Below are 14,189 nucleotides of genomic sequence, written 5' to 3' on the forward strand. Positions count from 1 at the left end.
TGCGGTGATAATTTGTGGGCCGTCGTAAGTGGTCCTGACTTGCATCAGCCGCGCTGTGAAAGTTCCATTCATCGCCAAATGATCGGCTCCTGTGTAGAGTAGAGCGGTAACATTCCACCCGTCGATAGCCACTTCTGAGTCGGATGTTCTGCCTTTTGCATTCCACGACGTCCTCGGCTTTAGCGTGTGTCTTGTGTCGTCGTGTCTAGCATGTGTCGTCGGATAGTTTCTGGGTCGCGGCGTCATTCTGAAGTCGGAAAGCGTCATAGTCGAGCTCGTGTTTGTATGCTGCGTCGGCGTAATGGGTGCGGCGTCTTCACGCCGTGTGGCCGCTGAAGGATATTCGTCGGGATTTTTTTGCTTTTTGGCTTCCCCTACAGGTGCCAGGAGACCTTACTTGAACAGCCACTGTGTAGCTGTGGCCCGGAGACGCATATATTATGTGGTAGATGGCGGTGACTGCCATCTTGTCGACAGACGGCTTGTCGACGCGTACTCGCCACTGCACAGGTAGTCGCTGATTTGCCGTGGTCCCTGGCCTGCCGAGTGTCGGCGTGTGTCGGTGGCGACGCCGTCCAGGCCGATGCATCTGCGCGGGCAGTGACGAAGGATGCGGCTGGCAAAACCGCATTGGAAGCCCAATAGGCTGTCGTCGGGAGTACTCTACTCGTCGTATTCCTAGAGCCGGCCGGTCGCTCGTAAGGTGAGCGTATGGGATCTAGGGGACGTCGTTCTAGAAGAACTGGTTCTCGTCGAAAAGAGCTTAGCGGGGGGGAAGGGGGGGGGGAGGGGGGGAGAGGGAGGTCTTGTCGAGGCGCAGGACTCTGTTGTGCGGTGGCGTAGGTCATGGCTTCAGCTCCCATCGGAGTCGTCTTTGATGGGGAGCCAAGCGCAGGTTGCATTTCTTCGTGGACAGTATCTGTGACGGTTTCTACCTGAGGCTGGTGAGAAGATGGCATCATCTGGTGCAGCTCTTCCCGAACAATTCGCATATTTGATCACGCAAGCTCTCCCCGTTTGTAGGTGTATCATTATGGGGGCTTTCCGGCAGCACTTGAAGTGGCTAGTTGTACTGGCGGGTACAGGCGTCAACGGCCTTCTCGGAAGTAGAAGCTTCTTCCACGAATTCAGCAATGGTTATCAGAGGATTCCGGATCAGGCCTGTGAACAGTTGCTGCTTTACGTCGTGAATCAGAAAGGTGACATTTTTTTTTCAGTCACATCAGCGTTAGCGCGCCTGCAAAGGCTTTTCATCTCCGCGGCGTTTGCAAAAACACTTTCTTTTTGCTTCTGGATGTACATCTGGAGCATCAGTTCGGCTCCTTCCTTGTGGAAGATTTTAGCAAACGTATTCACGAGCTAATAAGGGAGTAATTACTCATTGACGTCCACCGAAGCGCAGCCATACGGCTACAAAGGAAAGCTTAGCTTAGCGACAGCTCAGTCGCTCCGCTTCACCGGAGCAGTCGCTCTCAATTGGTAGAGCGACTGCTCCGGTGAAGCGGTGGTCCCGGGTTCGATCCCCGGACCAGGACGAATTTTTCTTTAACTACGAAGTTTCTGAGAAAGCTATTTAGCTTTCCTTTGTAGCCGTATGGCTGCGCTTGGGTGGACGTCAATGAGTAATCACTCCCTTATTACAAATCTACTCCAATTTGGGGGATTCCCCTAAAAACATTTGATCAACACTATTCACGAGCTGTTCCTTAAATTCTTCCCGCGTTGACAACGAATTCTCATTGGTCTCGAACCATGATCGGCCTGCGCCGTCAAGAGCAAAGAAGACGTTCCGCAGTTTGGTCTGATCATCTCAGCTGTTGAACGTTGCCATCAGATGAAACTCGTGCAACTATTGTTCCACGCTTTCTTGGAGTAAGACGTGGAAAGTTGGCCGCTCCCTGGGCTATTTGAAGACGAGTGATGAGGTATGAATGGCAGATTCTACGTTCGTAAGCATGGCGGGTTGACGACGCAGCACCTCTACCAGATGTCACGTAGTGGGGAGTGCAGTCCCGCAGTCAGGAAGACAGCGAAGAGGGCTTCCAAAAAAAAAAAAAACTTTTATCGGGCTCACTCACCCACTTAAGAAACTGAATGACTCGGCGGTGGAGATGCAACACGTGTGCTCGGCGGTCGTCGCACCGAATGCCTCCCGCTCTCGGCTGTGATAGCTTGAAAGCTTGAAAGAAACCATCCACATAAAGCGTCAAAGCAGCTACAGCAATCTGGAACAATATGGGAGCACTTTCACCTGGCTGCAATCATTTGAGATAACTATGGTCGCATCTTGAGTCACAAACAAAAGGATAAAGCTGAATGTTGGCAGCTATGAGGGTCAATAAGCGAACAGTACACTGTTTCGTTTCAATATTCTCACTATTCAGGCGATAGAAAATGAGCAGAATATGACCAATTCCTCTGTATTGCCTTCACAGATTACGGACAAGCATTAGACTCAATAGAAACATCAGCAGTCATCCAGGCATTACGTATTCCATGTGGAGAAGTGCAACTTGTAAAAATACTCAAATATATGTATAGCGGCTGCATAGCAACTATAGTGCTCCTTCCAATAAGGAAAAGCATCAGGCACCGAGAGACGATCTCTCTAGTGCCATTCACCACGGGCTAAGAGGAAGTATTGAGAGACCTGAACTGGGAACAGTTTGGTATAAGAATTAACTAAAAATTCTTTAGTTATCTAGGCCCACCATGAAACTGCCGTGCTAAGTTTCTCAGGCGATGAGTTTCAAAGCATGGTCAATAACTTAGACAGGCAAAGCAAAATGGTAGGCTAAAAATTTATATGCAGAAAACCAAAGTAATGTTCTAAAGAGTCAGAAGGATACGAAGGCAGCGTAAGCTAGCTGTTGGTCGCTATTGGTAACCGACTGCATTCCAAAAGAAAGCAAGCGTAGCTGGGAGCGTCACAGGGTTAGGTGGGTGGATGAGATTGGTAAGCTTGCTCGGATAAAGTGCCCGAAGTTGCATCAGACAGTATTAATTGGAGAGCTATGGGAGAGGCTTTTGTTCTGGAGTGGGCTTAGGATGATGATGAATAGTAGTAGCATAAAGCGTAACTGTAGGGAATTGACCACAGTGAAGGAGCATGAGGAAAGCTCCGTGAACATAGGAGGGTATGCGCAGTGCGGAAGACTGTGCAACCAGACATTGGTTGCCAAAGAACCAACCGTAGAGTGGTTACCGTGGAATGATGATGAGGGTGACTAGCACCGAAGGAACATGTATGTTATGCGGAGAGCGGAGGAATGCGCAACCGCACAGTTGTTGCTACGGAAGATTCCGGTGTGTGGTTGCCTTGAAAAGAGGAGGGAGAGTATGGCGAGAACGAAGTAACGTTACATGTTTCGACAGGAGCTGCTCCTCCGAAATGTGCCGTCCGAGGAGTTGCTCAGCGGCGATGGCGCCGCGTGCCTGCAGCGGCCGACTGAAGAGGAGTGCTAGTTAACAAGCGATTACGTGTGGAAAACTAAAAATAATTGTATATAAGTGAGGATATATGCAGTCACATTGAAATTCTTAACCTCTATACCGAGTTTTTCACCTAAGATGGTTCGGCTTGGCTTATCCGGTTTAATGTTCCAGAGCGAATAAAGCTATGAAGGACGCTGTAGCGGAGGGCTCCGTATAATTTCGACCACTTGTGGTTCTTTAACGTGCACTGACATCGTACAGTACATCGGTTTCTAGCATTTCGCCGCCGTCGAAAAGCGACCGCTGCGGTCGAGATTGACCCTGTATCTTTCAAGTCAGCATCCGAGCACCACAACCACTGTGTCAACGAGGCGAGTCACCTAAGATCTGCTATTTTTAACGCGATAGCGTTAAAGGCCTGGTTTTCCAGAAAATTCGGTGTTTGTATTGTCTGCTTCTGCGTTGTCGGCGTTGTGCGGTGGTGCCCAGAGAGCGATCAAGAAGGCAGGTGGGCTACCTAGGTAGCATGACCATGCGGCGTCATTACAACCTGGCCGGGGGAGTGTGAGCAAACTGTCCACCGTGGCAGGTGGCAGTTAAATTAATGACTGGTCGCTCGGAGAAGAGCAACCTGGGCCGCACGAGGCCCACCGCTGGGCGCACCTGGTATAGCAGGGTAGTGGCGCATCGCTTAACCACTGCACCACTGCGCAAGGAGGAGTATGGGTATGAGAACTCCCAGTAATGTAGGAATGTAAAATATAGAATGACCTTCTTCATATGCAGGAATTAAGTCACTACGCTATCGCGTCATAGGCTTCAAGCGGAGCTTAAGCGTCACCTTCGTTTTTAAATATAAGCTCTTTGAGTTAGAAGAGCGCTATATTCGGAATAGCATTGCCAGTGGTGTACGAAATCAGAATACATCTAAACTGTGCTAATGAGGCTGGTAAATTAATATTGAATAATTTATTTTAACTTGTATTAAGATTCATAATGTAAAGGCATACGCGTGAGCCGCATGGGCAGAGCCTAAGAGAAGAAGGGTGGCTCTGTTAGATTTTGCGTCGATTATCTCCGCATTAATAAGATCCCAGGCAAAGACGTCTACCCTCTGCCCCGTATTGATGACGCTCTGGATTGTCTACAAGGCGCGGAGCTCTTTTCTTCGCTTAATTAGCTCGCTGGTTATTGGCAGGTGCCAAAGGCAGCTGCAGATCATGCCAACATCGCGTTTGTGACCCCTGACGGCCTGTCTGAGTTTCACGTCACTCCTTTCAGCCTGTGTAACCTTCTGCTGCTTTCGAGCAAATGGTGAATACCTTCTTGCGTGGCCTAAGTGGAAGATGTGCCTGTGCTACCTGGATGATATTGTTACTTTTTCGCCCGTCTTTGGGACGCATCTACGTCGCCTGAAGCACGTCTGACATGCCTCACAAAGGCCGGCCTGCAGCGTAAGGTAAAAAAAAACACCTTTGCTGCCCGTGAGCCTACAATTTTAGGTCGCGTTGCGTCGAAAGACGGTGTACACCCTGACCCCGCAAAAATTCTGGCCTGTACTGCGGTCCCGAACCTTACGTCACTGAGGAACTCAGCAGATTCCTTGAGCTCTGCTCGTATTTTAGGCGTTTCATTCGCAGCGTTGGATCAACTGCTGCCCCTCTGACTCAGGTGCTCGGAAGCAATCTCAATTTTTCAGCTTGGTCATCAGCCTACGACGACACCTACAACACCTTGCGTCGTCTCCTCCCGGCACCACTCATCTTGTGCCATTTCCGCCCGGCGGCCCCGACTGAAGTCCACACGGATGCTAGTGGTATTGGACTCGGTCAGTGCTCGCCTAGCGGAAATATGGATTCGACGAATATGTCGTTGCCTTTGCCAGCCGCCCACTCACCAAGGCTGAGTCCAACTACTCTGAATGAAAAAGAGTGCCTCGCCATTGTGGGGGTCTTAGGCAAGTTTCGCCCTTACGTGAACGGCCGTCCTTTCGAGGTCGTTACGGATTATCACCACCTTTGTTGGCTGTCTCCATAGAAAAATCTTATCCGGCCGATGGGCGCGATGGGAGCTCCGTCTCCAAGAATATGACATCCGCATCGTCTACCGGTCGGGCCGTAAGCGTCAGGACGCCGGCGCCTTTTCTCGGTCCCCGCTACCCGCCGAAATTGCCAGCCTCTGCGAAATCGAGACCCCTGCGCCGTCTTCCGCCTGCACTGACCTGCTTTCTCAACAGTGCAATGATCCCGGAATTACGCTTGTTCTCGAATTTCGCTCCGACCCATCGGCGGTTACACCATCACGTGCCCTGCGCCGTCTAACTTCGCATTTTGAGATCCGAGAAAACCTGCTTTACCGCCGTAATTATCATTCTGATGGACGAAAATGGCTCCTCGTCATTCCTCACCACCTACGGCTTGTTACGTTTCGGGCGATTCGACGAACGGCGAGCAAGCGGCGACACCGAAGGTTGTCTGGAATGCCTTTATTCCATCTCGGCAGACGGGCAGGAAAGAGCGGCGCAGCGCTCTGCCGTGGCGATTATATAGCATCGCCCAGAACGCCGGCACACGTCCCACTCGGCTGGCCCAGAACGCCGGCACGCGTCCCACTCGGCTCGCCCAGAACGCCGGCACGCGTCCCACTCGGCTGGCCCAGAACGTAACACGCCCTACATCTGCTTATGCTTTCACGTTGATTTACAATGCGGTCAAGCGGGCCTTTTGAAGACTTACACGCACCTCCGCCTCAGATACTACTGACATTGCATGTACCATATGTTCTAACGACACGAACGGAGACCTGATTCTCCCGTATATTACGTTCGCGTACAATACTGCTACGCAGTCTACAAAAGGATTCTCTCCTTTCTTTCTTAGTTATGGCCGAAATTCCTCCATTCCCATCGATACTGTTCGCCCCTACTACCCTGACCCATCTGAGTGCACCACTGTATCCCGAAGACTGCCGCCAGATCACCCGGCTGCTCACGACAGCTACCAAACCCCTCCAAAAAACCCGTCGTGATGAAAATCAGCCTGCCCGACATTTCCCTCCCAGCTCTCTTGTCTGGCTGTGGATACCTCCTCGTACTCCGGGCCTCTCCCGATAACTTCTCGCCAAATATCGAGGCCGCTATGGCATCTTCGAGAAAACATCTGTGAACTACCTTGCTGAGACTGTACATGTCCAGCGCCTCAAGACATACTGCGACCCCGCTGTCTTGTCCGCCCCTTAAGCCACCAGATGGCCCCTCTTCTGCCCGGGGTTCATTGTAAAAAAGAAGACAGGCATACGTGCGGGACGCATGGCCATCTCCTGGTACAGTTGGCCGATCCTCTGTGTGGACATGTGCCATTTTATGAGCAAAGGCAAACAGCACGCTCTTGGCCGGACTGGCTGATCTGGGGCTGTTGTTGGATCTGTTCCCGTTACATAGCTTCTCCAAATAAGCCCCACCTTACAATAAGAGTTCTTAGATTTTCGAAAACGCAGTTACCCTCACTACTCTGGCCTAATAAGTATTCGTGGCATCACTTCGAAATACTCGCGCAACCCCCCAGTGCAGGTAACTCGTCTAAGTCACCAAAATTTGTTCGGTCACTGCGCCACGGGTAACTGCGTTTTGGAAATTCTAAAAACTAGTATGGATATTACTTACGGCGGGCTGCATGTTTCTTAATAAATAAGGAGTTTAATAGATATAGTTCAAAAGTTAACTGCACCATATTACGACACGAGTGAAAGCAGCGCGAAAGAAGAAGCCTGAATGTGAAACGAAGATAGGATAGGATAGAGTAAATTCTCTTCCTTCTTCAGGTTCGTTTGCTTTTCTTCGGGGGAGTTCAGCCTCCTCCAAACGTGAGTTGTTCGGTGGTGTTTTGAAGCACAGGAGTCCAGAAGCAGAAGGTACGAAAGGGAAATTATATTTACAGAGTATATACAAGGCAAACTCAGTTGCAGAAGCGTGAAGTCACACAGACGTTCAAGTACTGTAACTTAGAAGGCACTTATCTCACACAGAGATACTATCTCACACAGAGATACAACTTAGGGAAAATCTTACTCATCGACCGGCGGTCTCGGTTAGAGCCTAGAAGTTTTCCTTACGTGCTAAGCACGGAGCCTGGTTGGGACTTATCTCACACAGAGATGCGACTTAGGAAAATCTTACTCATCGACCGGCGGTCTCGGTTAGAGCCTAGAAGTTTTCCGTACGTGCGAAGCACGGAGCCTGTTTAGGACTTATCTCACACAGAGATGCGACTTCGGAAAATCTTACTCATCGACCGGCGGTCTCGGTTAGAGCCTAGAAGTTTTCCGTACGTGCGAAGCACGGAGCCTGTTTAGGACTGCCATACCTGGCTTTTCCTTCCGTTTTTATTACGTACATAAACAAAGGCGCTGGGGCGGTCATTTCTCTTGACCCGCCCAGTCTTTGATCAACCAATCGCTACTTAATTTCGCAGTAGCCACGGCCCTGTGGGTTGGGCATAGCCTCGAAACCAGGGCTCGAATAAATAAATAAACAAATCAAGAAAACATTCGTAAAACGCTCTCCACGCAACACCCTCGCCTTCCCCCCGAGAACGCACTTTTCATCTTAAGTACATGCACGTGCGTAACTGCCTCAAGGCGGCCACCCTCTCGTGCTGCGTCCAACCGGAAGACCTTTGTCTACCTCCCCGCATGGCTACAACGCTATCAGTCAGCGGATCAGTCCTTTGATCAGTCGCGGTGGGAGGGAGACCACCCCTTTCGGGACGGCAAGGCCACGCTGCACGCGCGCCCTCTGCCCGAGGCGTCACGGCTGCGTTCCAAAGTGGCGCCCTCCCCATGCCGGTAATTGCTTCCGCATTTGTTGCTGCACTGCGCGAGCCACGCGGGAAGTACAAAGGGGAGAGCCAGCGAGCTCGTGTACGAGGCGCGATCTTACACGTCCCCCCTGAGAGGATAAACGAGCTTGGGAGTCCGCTCGTTTAGACAAGATCAACAAAAGATCGCGGCTGTCTACAAACACAATATGCATAGAAAGAAATTGACATGCTGAGAAACGGCTCTCGGGTCACAAAGATACGACTCGCCGATACCGCACAAAAACACTCATGGACTATACACAGAGCATACACGATGTCTGTCACAGTACGAGAGTCAGGGGCATGCAAGCATCCTTGCACAGAGTTCTGGCCACAGATCACCGATCACATCACAAAGTGCAGCGGGTGAACGGGAACATTCACGTAGCCCGAGGGGCCATGGCTCATTGCTCCTTACCCCAGCTCGTGCTAGGGACGCGAGACAAAGCGTCGGCGTTGCCGTTACAGGTGCCTTTCCTGTGTGTCACTACGACATTGTAGCGCTGCAAGGCCAGCGCCCACCTTGCCAGTTTTGCCCCATGAGGCGTGCTCGTCGTTAGATAGGAAAAGGGATTGTGGTCGGAGACCACGTTAACCAGTGCTCCGAACAACCAATGGTCGAATTTCTTGAGCGCCCAAATGATGGCAAATGCCTCGCGCTCGATTGTTGACCAGCGGGTTTGGGTTGTAGTGAACCGGTGGCTGGCGAAGGCGACCGGCTCCTCTCTCGCCGAGTCTCCCATCTGGGCCAGGCAAGCTCCGGCCGCGATCGCGGACGCATCCGTGAACAGCCAGTATGGCTTGAGCATATTAGGGGTATTTAGCGCTGCAGCTTCGCAAAGCGACGTTTTAAGCTTAGTAAAAGCTTCCTGCGCTTCCCGAGTCCAAGGAATCGCGTTTGGCACGCCTCGCTTCGTCAAGGATGTGAGCGGTGCAGCGACCTCAGCGTAGTTCTCTACGTATTCGCGATAGTACCCGCATAGCCCAAGCAGGCTTCGCAGCTGCTTTTTCGTAGTAGGCGGCGCAAGGTCGCGAACAGCGGTTAGCTTATCGGGGTCCGGTCCGTGTGTACCGCCACCCACGACGTGACCCAAGTACTTGATCTGAGCTTGTGCGATCAGGCACTTCTCGGGGCTTACCTTCAGTTTAGCTTCGCGTAGTAAGCCGAGCACGATGCTTAAATGCTTCAGGTGCTGCTGCCACGAAGCGGAGAAAATGGCGATATCATCGAGATATGCCGCCGCGTAGCTCTGGTGTCTCGACAGCAGCGTATTCATCATTCGCTGGAATGTTGCAGCGGCATTTTTTAACCGAAATGGCATGACGCGCCAAGCGTACTGCCCTTCGTGGGTTACGAAGGCAGTCAAATGCTGACTCTCGAGGGCCACTGGTACCTGCCAATAACCGCGTCTCAAATCTACGAGTGTAATGAACTTCGCGCTGCCGACCCTCATAATTAACTCCTGCGGGGGTGTAATCGGGAAGGCGTCAGTATGTGTAGCCGGATTCAGCGCACGGTAGTCTATACACATACGCACTGAGCCGTCCTTTTTACCAATGCACGCCACGGGATGAGCATGCTCACTTTCGACTATTTTTGCATCAGCCCGAGCTTTCTTAAAGCTTTCATCTGACAGCTGGGCCGAACAGAAGCTCCCGCGCTGCTGTGGGGCCTCGTCTTCATCGTCACGCGTTGAGCGCCGGGCGGGGGACCCGTCACTACCTTCTTCATGTTGCTCGCCTGATGTCACGGCCAACTCTTTGTTCTCCGGTTCGCCTGCCTGCGAATCGTTCGCGTGAGCCGCGCCTGTCGTTGAGACCGGCCCTAAAGCCTCCCTGACAACGCTGAAAGATGCTGTAGTAGGGCCAGCTGTAACGTGTGCGTCGCCCCGGGTGACCGCTTCATTGCTGTGTTCGCACTGTGCTAGCAGCTCCCAGTCCTCTCGCGAGAGCAAGCTGTCCACTCCCTCCGCGAGCTTGCCCGTAATTGCGCACACGACACGTACTGCCTCTGGACGAGCTACAAGCGTGGGGCGCCGCCTCATACTGATCGCGAGCGTAACTAGCTTCGCTTCTACTGTTTCACCAAAAGCTGAGACAAGCTTTATCTTGCCGGAAGGCTCATGAGACGCGTCTGGCATTAAGCTTTCTCGGACTACCGTTATTTCGCTACCGGTGTCTATAATCGCCGTTGTCGGTACTCCGCCGCATTCGATTTCTACCCGCTGCAGCTTTGATTTGCGCACTTCATCTGACGATCTCGGGGATCTCATTTCTGCAACCAGCGTCCTGTGTGGGTAGGCCGACTCAGCGGTTTCGGCAGCGTCCTCGCTGGCGACGGCTACTTTCTGAACCCGGGCGCGTTTATCGTTTGTCTGCGCGTTCTGCGCAGCGCGGGGGCAGTGTTTAGCGACGTGACCCTCTGCGCGGCACACATAACACTGTGTCTGCCGTTTGATGTCACTACTTGAAGGTGGGCATAGGGGCCTCTCTTTCTCCGCGTGTGCGGTCGTTGGTCGCACCGCGCGCCCCTTTCCTTTAGCTTGCTCGAAAGTCTGAAGCATCTGCGATAACTCATCCGGTTTCGCCCACTTTTCGCCCTCGCGGAGGCGCACATACTCCAGACCCTCGGTGCTTAGGCTAGCTTTCATGCGATCGGCTACGACGAGAGCCACCACATCTTCCTTAGTGTCTGCCTCCCTCGAACGAAGGTAATAGTGAAAGTATGTCTTCACGCGAGAGGCGAATTGGGCCCAACTTTCCTCCTTACGCTTTGCGGCGCGTTCGAACCGATCCAAGTACTCGACGGGGGTCAGCTTCAGCTCGCTTAATACGGCCGCCTTCACTGACTCGTAGTCGCTGCACTCGTCGTCCTTAAGACCGCGAAGCAAATACCGCACACGCTCGGTCAGCGTCGGCATGATCAAGTGTACGCGGCTGTTTTCCGGCACATCGTACGTCGTGAAAACTCTTTCCACCTCGTCAAACCAAAGCGGTACGTCCGCGTCGCCCGGCAACTTGAGTCCCTTTAGGACTTTGGCGCATTGGGAGACTGGGTCGAGGCCCGTTCGCCGTTGTTCCCCTGATTCCGATATCAAGGGGGTCTGCCGGCCACCTGTCATCGCTATCCCAAGCTTCTGCAATTCGATGCGCTCTCGAGATTCGACTTCGAGCTTATGCTTTGCGAGCGCAAGCTCGAAATCCAGTTCCATGCGGCGGATTGCCAATGCATCGGAACCCGGCGTTGCAGCTACCTTTCGTAGCTCTCCCGCTATCGGCTCTGATGTCGCTGCGTCCTGCTGCGACGTTTCGCCTAACTGATCATCGCCCTCTGACGTTTCGCCTGGCTGATCATAGCCCTCTGTAGCTATCCCCTTTAATGCGCTCGCATTTTCCTGTCTGCGATCTGAGCTCGCCATCATGCTCCTTGTCAACACCATACGCCCGTTTACACATGAGCCATAACCACCTCAGAGGTACGCAAGGAATCCCGCTCACCCGTGCTGGTGTCGCTAGTAGGATCCGTTGCCTCTCTGTTGCCACTGCCTCGTCCCGAGATGCAGGATGAAGGACGCCTCAGGGTCGGCGCTCTGGACTACCTTGTTCCCTTGGCTGAGCCTGAAGATCGGCTCCTTCCCGGGTTCCCGGACGGTGGCTGCTGGCTTGACGGTGGTGTCGGCTCACGGTCGACGATTGCCGAATTCTGTCGTGACTGCGCCAGTAAATTCTCTTCCTTCTTCAGGTTCGTTTGCTTTTCTTCGGGGGAGTTCAGCCTCCTCCAAACGTGAGTTGTTCGGTGGTGTTTTGAAGCACAGGAGTCCAGAAGCAGAAGGTACGAAAGGGAAATTATATTTACAGAGTATATACAAGGCAAACTCAGTTGCAGAAGCGTGAAGTCACACAGACGTTCAAGTACTGTAACTTAGAAGGCACTTATCTCACACAGAGATACTATCTCACACAGAGATACAACTTAGGGAAAATCTTACTCATCGACCGGCGGTCTCGGTTAGAGCCTAGAAGTTTTCCTTACGTGCTAAGCACGGAGCCTGGTTGGGACTTATCTCACACAGAGATGCGACTTAGGAAAATCTTACTCATCGACCGGCGGTCTCGGTTAGAGCCTAGAAGTTTTCCGTACGTGCGAAGCACGGAGCCTGTTTAGGACTTATCTCACACAGAGATGCGACTTCGGAAAATCTTACTCATCGACCGGCGGTCTCGGTTAGAGCCTAGAAGTTTTCCGTACGTGCGAAGCACGGAGCCTGTTTAGGACTGCCATACCTGGCTTTTCCTTCCGTTTTTATTACGTACATAAACAAAGGCGCTGGGGCGGTCATTTCTCTTGACCCGCCCCAGTCTTTGATCAACCAATCGCTACTTAATTTCGCAGTAGCCACGGCCCTGTGGGTTGGGCATAGCTTCGAAACCAGGGCTCGAATAAATAAATAAACAAATCAAGAAAACATTCGTAAAACGCTCTCCACGCAACACCCTCGCCTTCCCCCCGAGAACGCACTTTTCATCTTAAGTGCATGCACGTGCGTAACTGCCTCAAGGCGGCCACCCTCTCGTGCTGCGTCCAACCGGAAGACCTTTGTCTACCTCCCCGCATGGCTACAACGCTATCAGTCAGCGGATCAGTCCTTTGATCAGTCGCGGTGGGAGGGAGACCACCCCTTTCGGGACGGCAAGGCCACGCTGCACGCACGCCCTCTGCCCGAGGCGTCACGGCTGCGTTCCAAAGTGGCGCCCTCCCCATGCCGGTAATTGCTTCCGCATTTGTTGCTGCACTGCGCGAGCCACGCGGGAAGTACAAAGGGGAGAGCCAGCGAGGTCGTGTACGAGGCGCGATCTTACAGATAGGATAACTTTATTCGGCTCTAGCACAAGGTTTTTTTATGTGGTCAGATGAGTCCATCCGCAACGGTCGGTTGCCCCTATTCCAGGGCTCCCCTGGATGCTGCCGTCAGCTGAGCTCGCCGTATCAAACCGATCTGGTCATCGCGGCAGTCGCTGGAGAGCAGACCCTCCCATTGCTCCACACTTGGGTTTTGTATAACTGGGACGATGTCGACTTTTTGACATGCCCATGTGATGTGATACAGTGTAGGTTTTTCATGGCACCACGGACAATTGTGTGCGTAAAGTGTGGGGTGAATTTTACTTAGTGTGTTTAGATTTGGATATGACCCCGTTTGAAGTTGTGTCCATGTGACAGCCTCTTTTTTGTTTAAAGATTTGTGCGGTGGTGGGTACCGCATCCTGCTGCATTTGTAGTTGTTGAGTATGGCCGAGTATTCCTGAGGTACTGGCAGGGATTCCTCAAGGTCGTTGACGTTGGATGCTCGGTAGTTAGTATAACCTCGAGGTATCCTGTCTGCCTCTTGGTTTCCTGCCACCCCCGTGTGCCCCGGTACCCAGATGATCTTATGTTTGATCGGCTTGTGTGGTTTTGCATGTGTTTGTTGCGTCTTGCAGTCTACAGAGCGGAGTATGCGGAGCGCTCTGTGACCGACTCTGCCGCAAAGATAGTTGCGGCAGGCTGCTTGTGAATCAGTAAGAATTGTCAGTGACCGCCCACTCCGATAGCCCTCCGCTGCCGCTAGAGCGACGGCCGCTTCTTCAGCCTCAGCTATCGTGCAGTCTTGCAGGGAGGCGCTGGTAATCTCGTGTAATTCCGAGTTGACTACAGTTGCCACTGCGTTGTTGGTGCCTTGTCCCCTAGTCATGGCATATGTGGCAGCGTCGACATACACTGTTATGCGTGTGTTTTCTGTAAGCGGTCGGCCCTTGCCTCTCTTCGGTCTTTGTGGAGGTTCGGGTCCATGTTTCTTGGTATTGGTGCCACCCTGAGCGTGCTGCGGTACTCATCGGGGATCGTTTTAGTTCTCAATA

The 14,189-nt window shown here is 52.4% G+C and overlaps 1 protein-coding gene across 1 annotated transcript; it reads right to left on the minus strand.

The window, feature by feature from the left end:
* Nucleotides 1–438: 438 nt before the first annotated feature.
* On the minus strand, nt 439–12,703 carry LOC149324433 (uncharacterized). Its single transcript, XM_089565532.1, has 3 exons — nt 9,877–12,703; nt 8,814–9,117; nt 439–589 (listed from the first exon to the last, which is right to left on the minus strand). Exons 1-3 carry the CDS (start codon nt 11,729–11,731, stop codon nt 439–441), a joined length of 2,310 nt encoding a protein of 769 aa, XP_089421658.1. The 5' UTR covers nt 11,732–12,703.
* Nucleotides 12,704–14,189: the final 1,486 nt, after the last annotated feature.

The sequence above is a fragment of the Amblyomma mixtum genome, unplaced genomic scaffold, assembly GCF_055824585.1.
Source record: "Amblyomma mixtum isolate Tamu unplaced genomic scaffold, ASM5582458v1 scaffold_33, whole genome shotgun sequence".
Classification (NCBI taxonomy): Eukaryota; Metazoa; Arthropoda; class Arachnida; order Ixodida; family Ixodidae; genus Amblyomma; species Amblyomma mixtum.

What these genes read in the sequence shown, in the direction of transcription:
- LOC149324433 (XM_089565532.1), bottom strand. Translation starts at nt 11,731, where the DNA reads ATGGTGTTGACAAGGAGCATGATGGCGAGCTCAGATCGCAGACAGGAA. An exon ending in TGATGCAAAAATAGTCGAAA is followed by an intron (nt 9,118 to 9,876) that starts GTGAGCATGCTC and finishes GCGAAGCTGCAG; the next exon opens with CGCTAAATACCCCTAATATG. An exon ending in CATGGGGCAAAACTGGCAAG is followed by an intron (nt 590 to 8,813) that starts GTGGGCGCTGGC and finishes CTGCCCGCGCAG; the next exon opens with ATGCATCGGCCTGGACGGCG.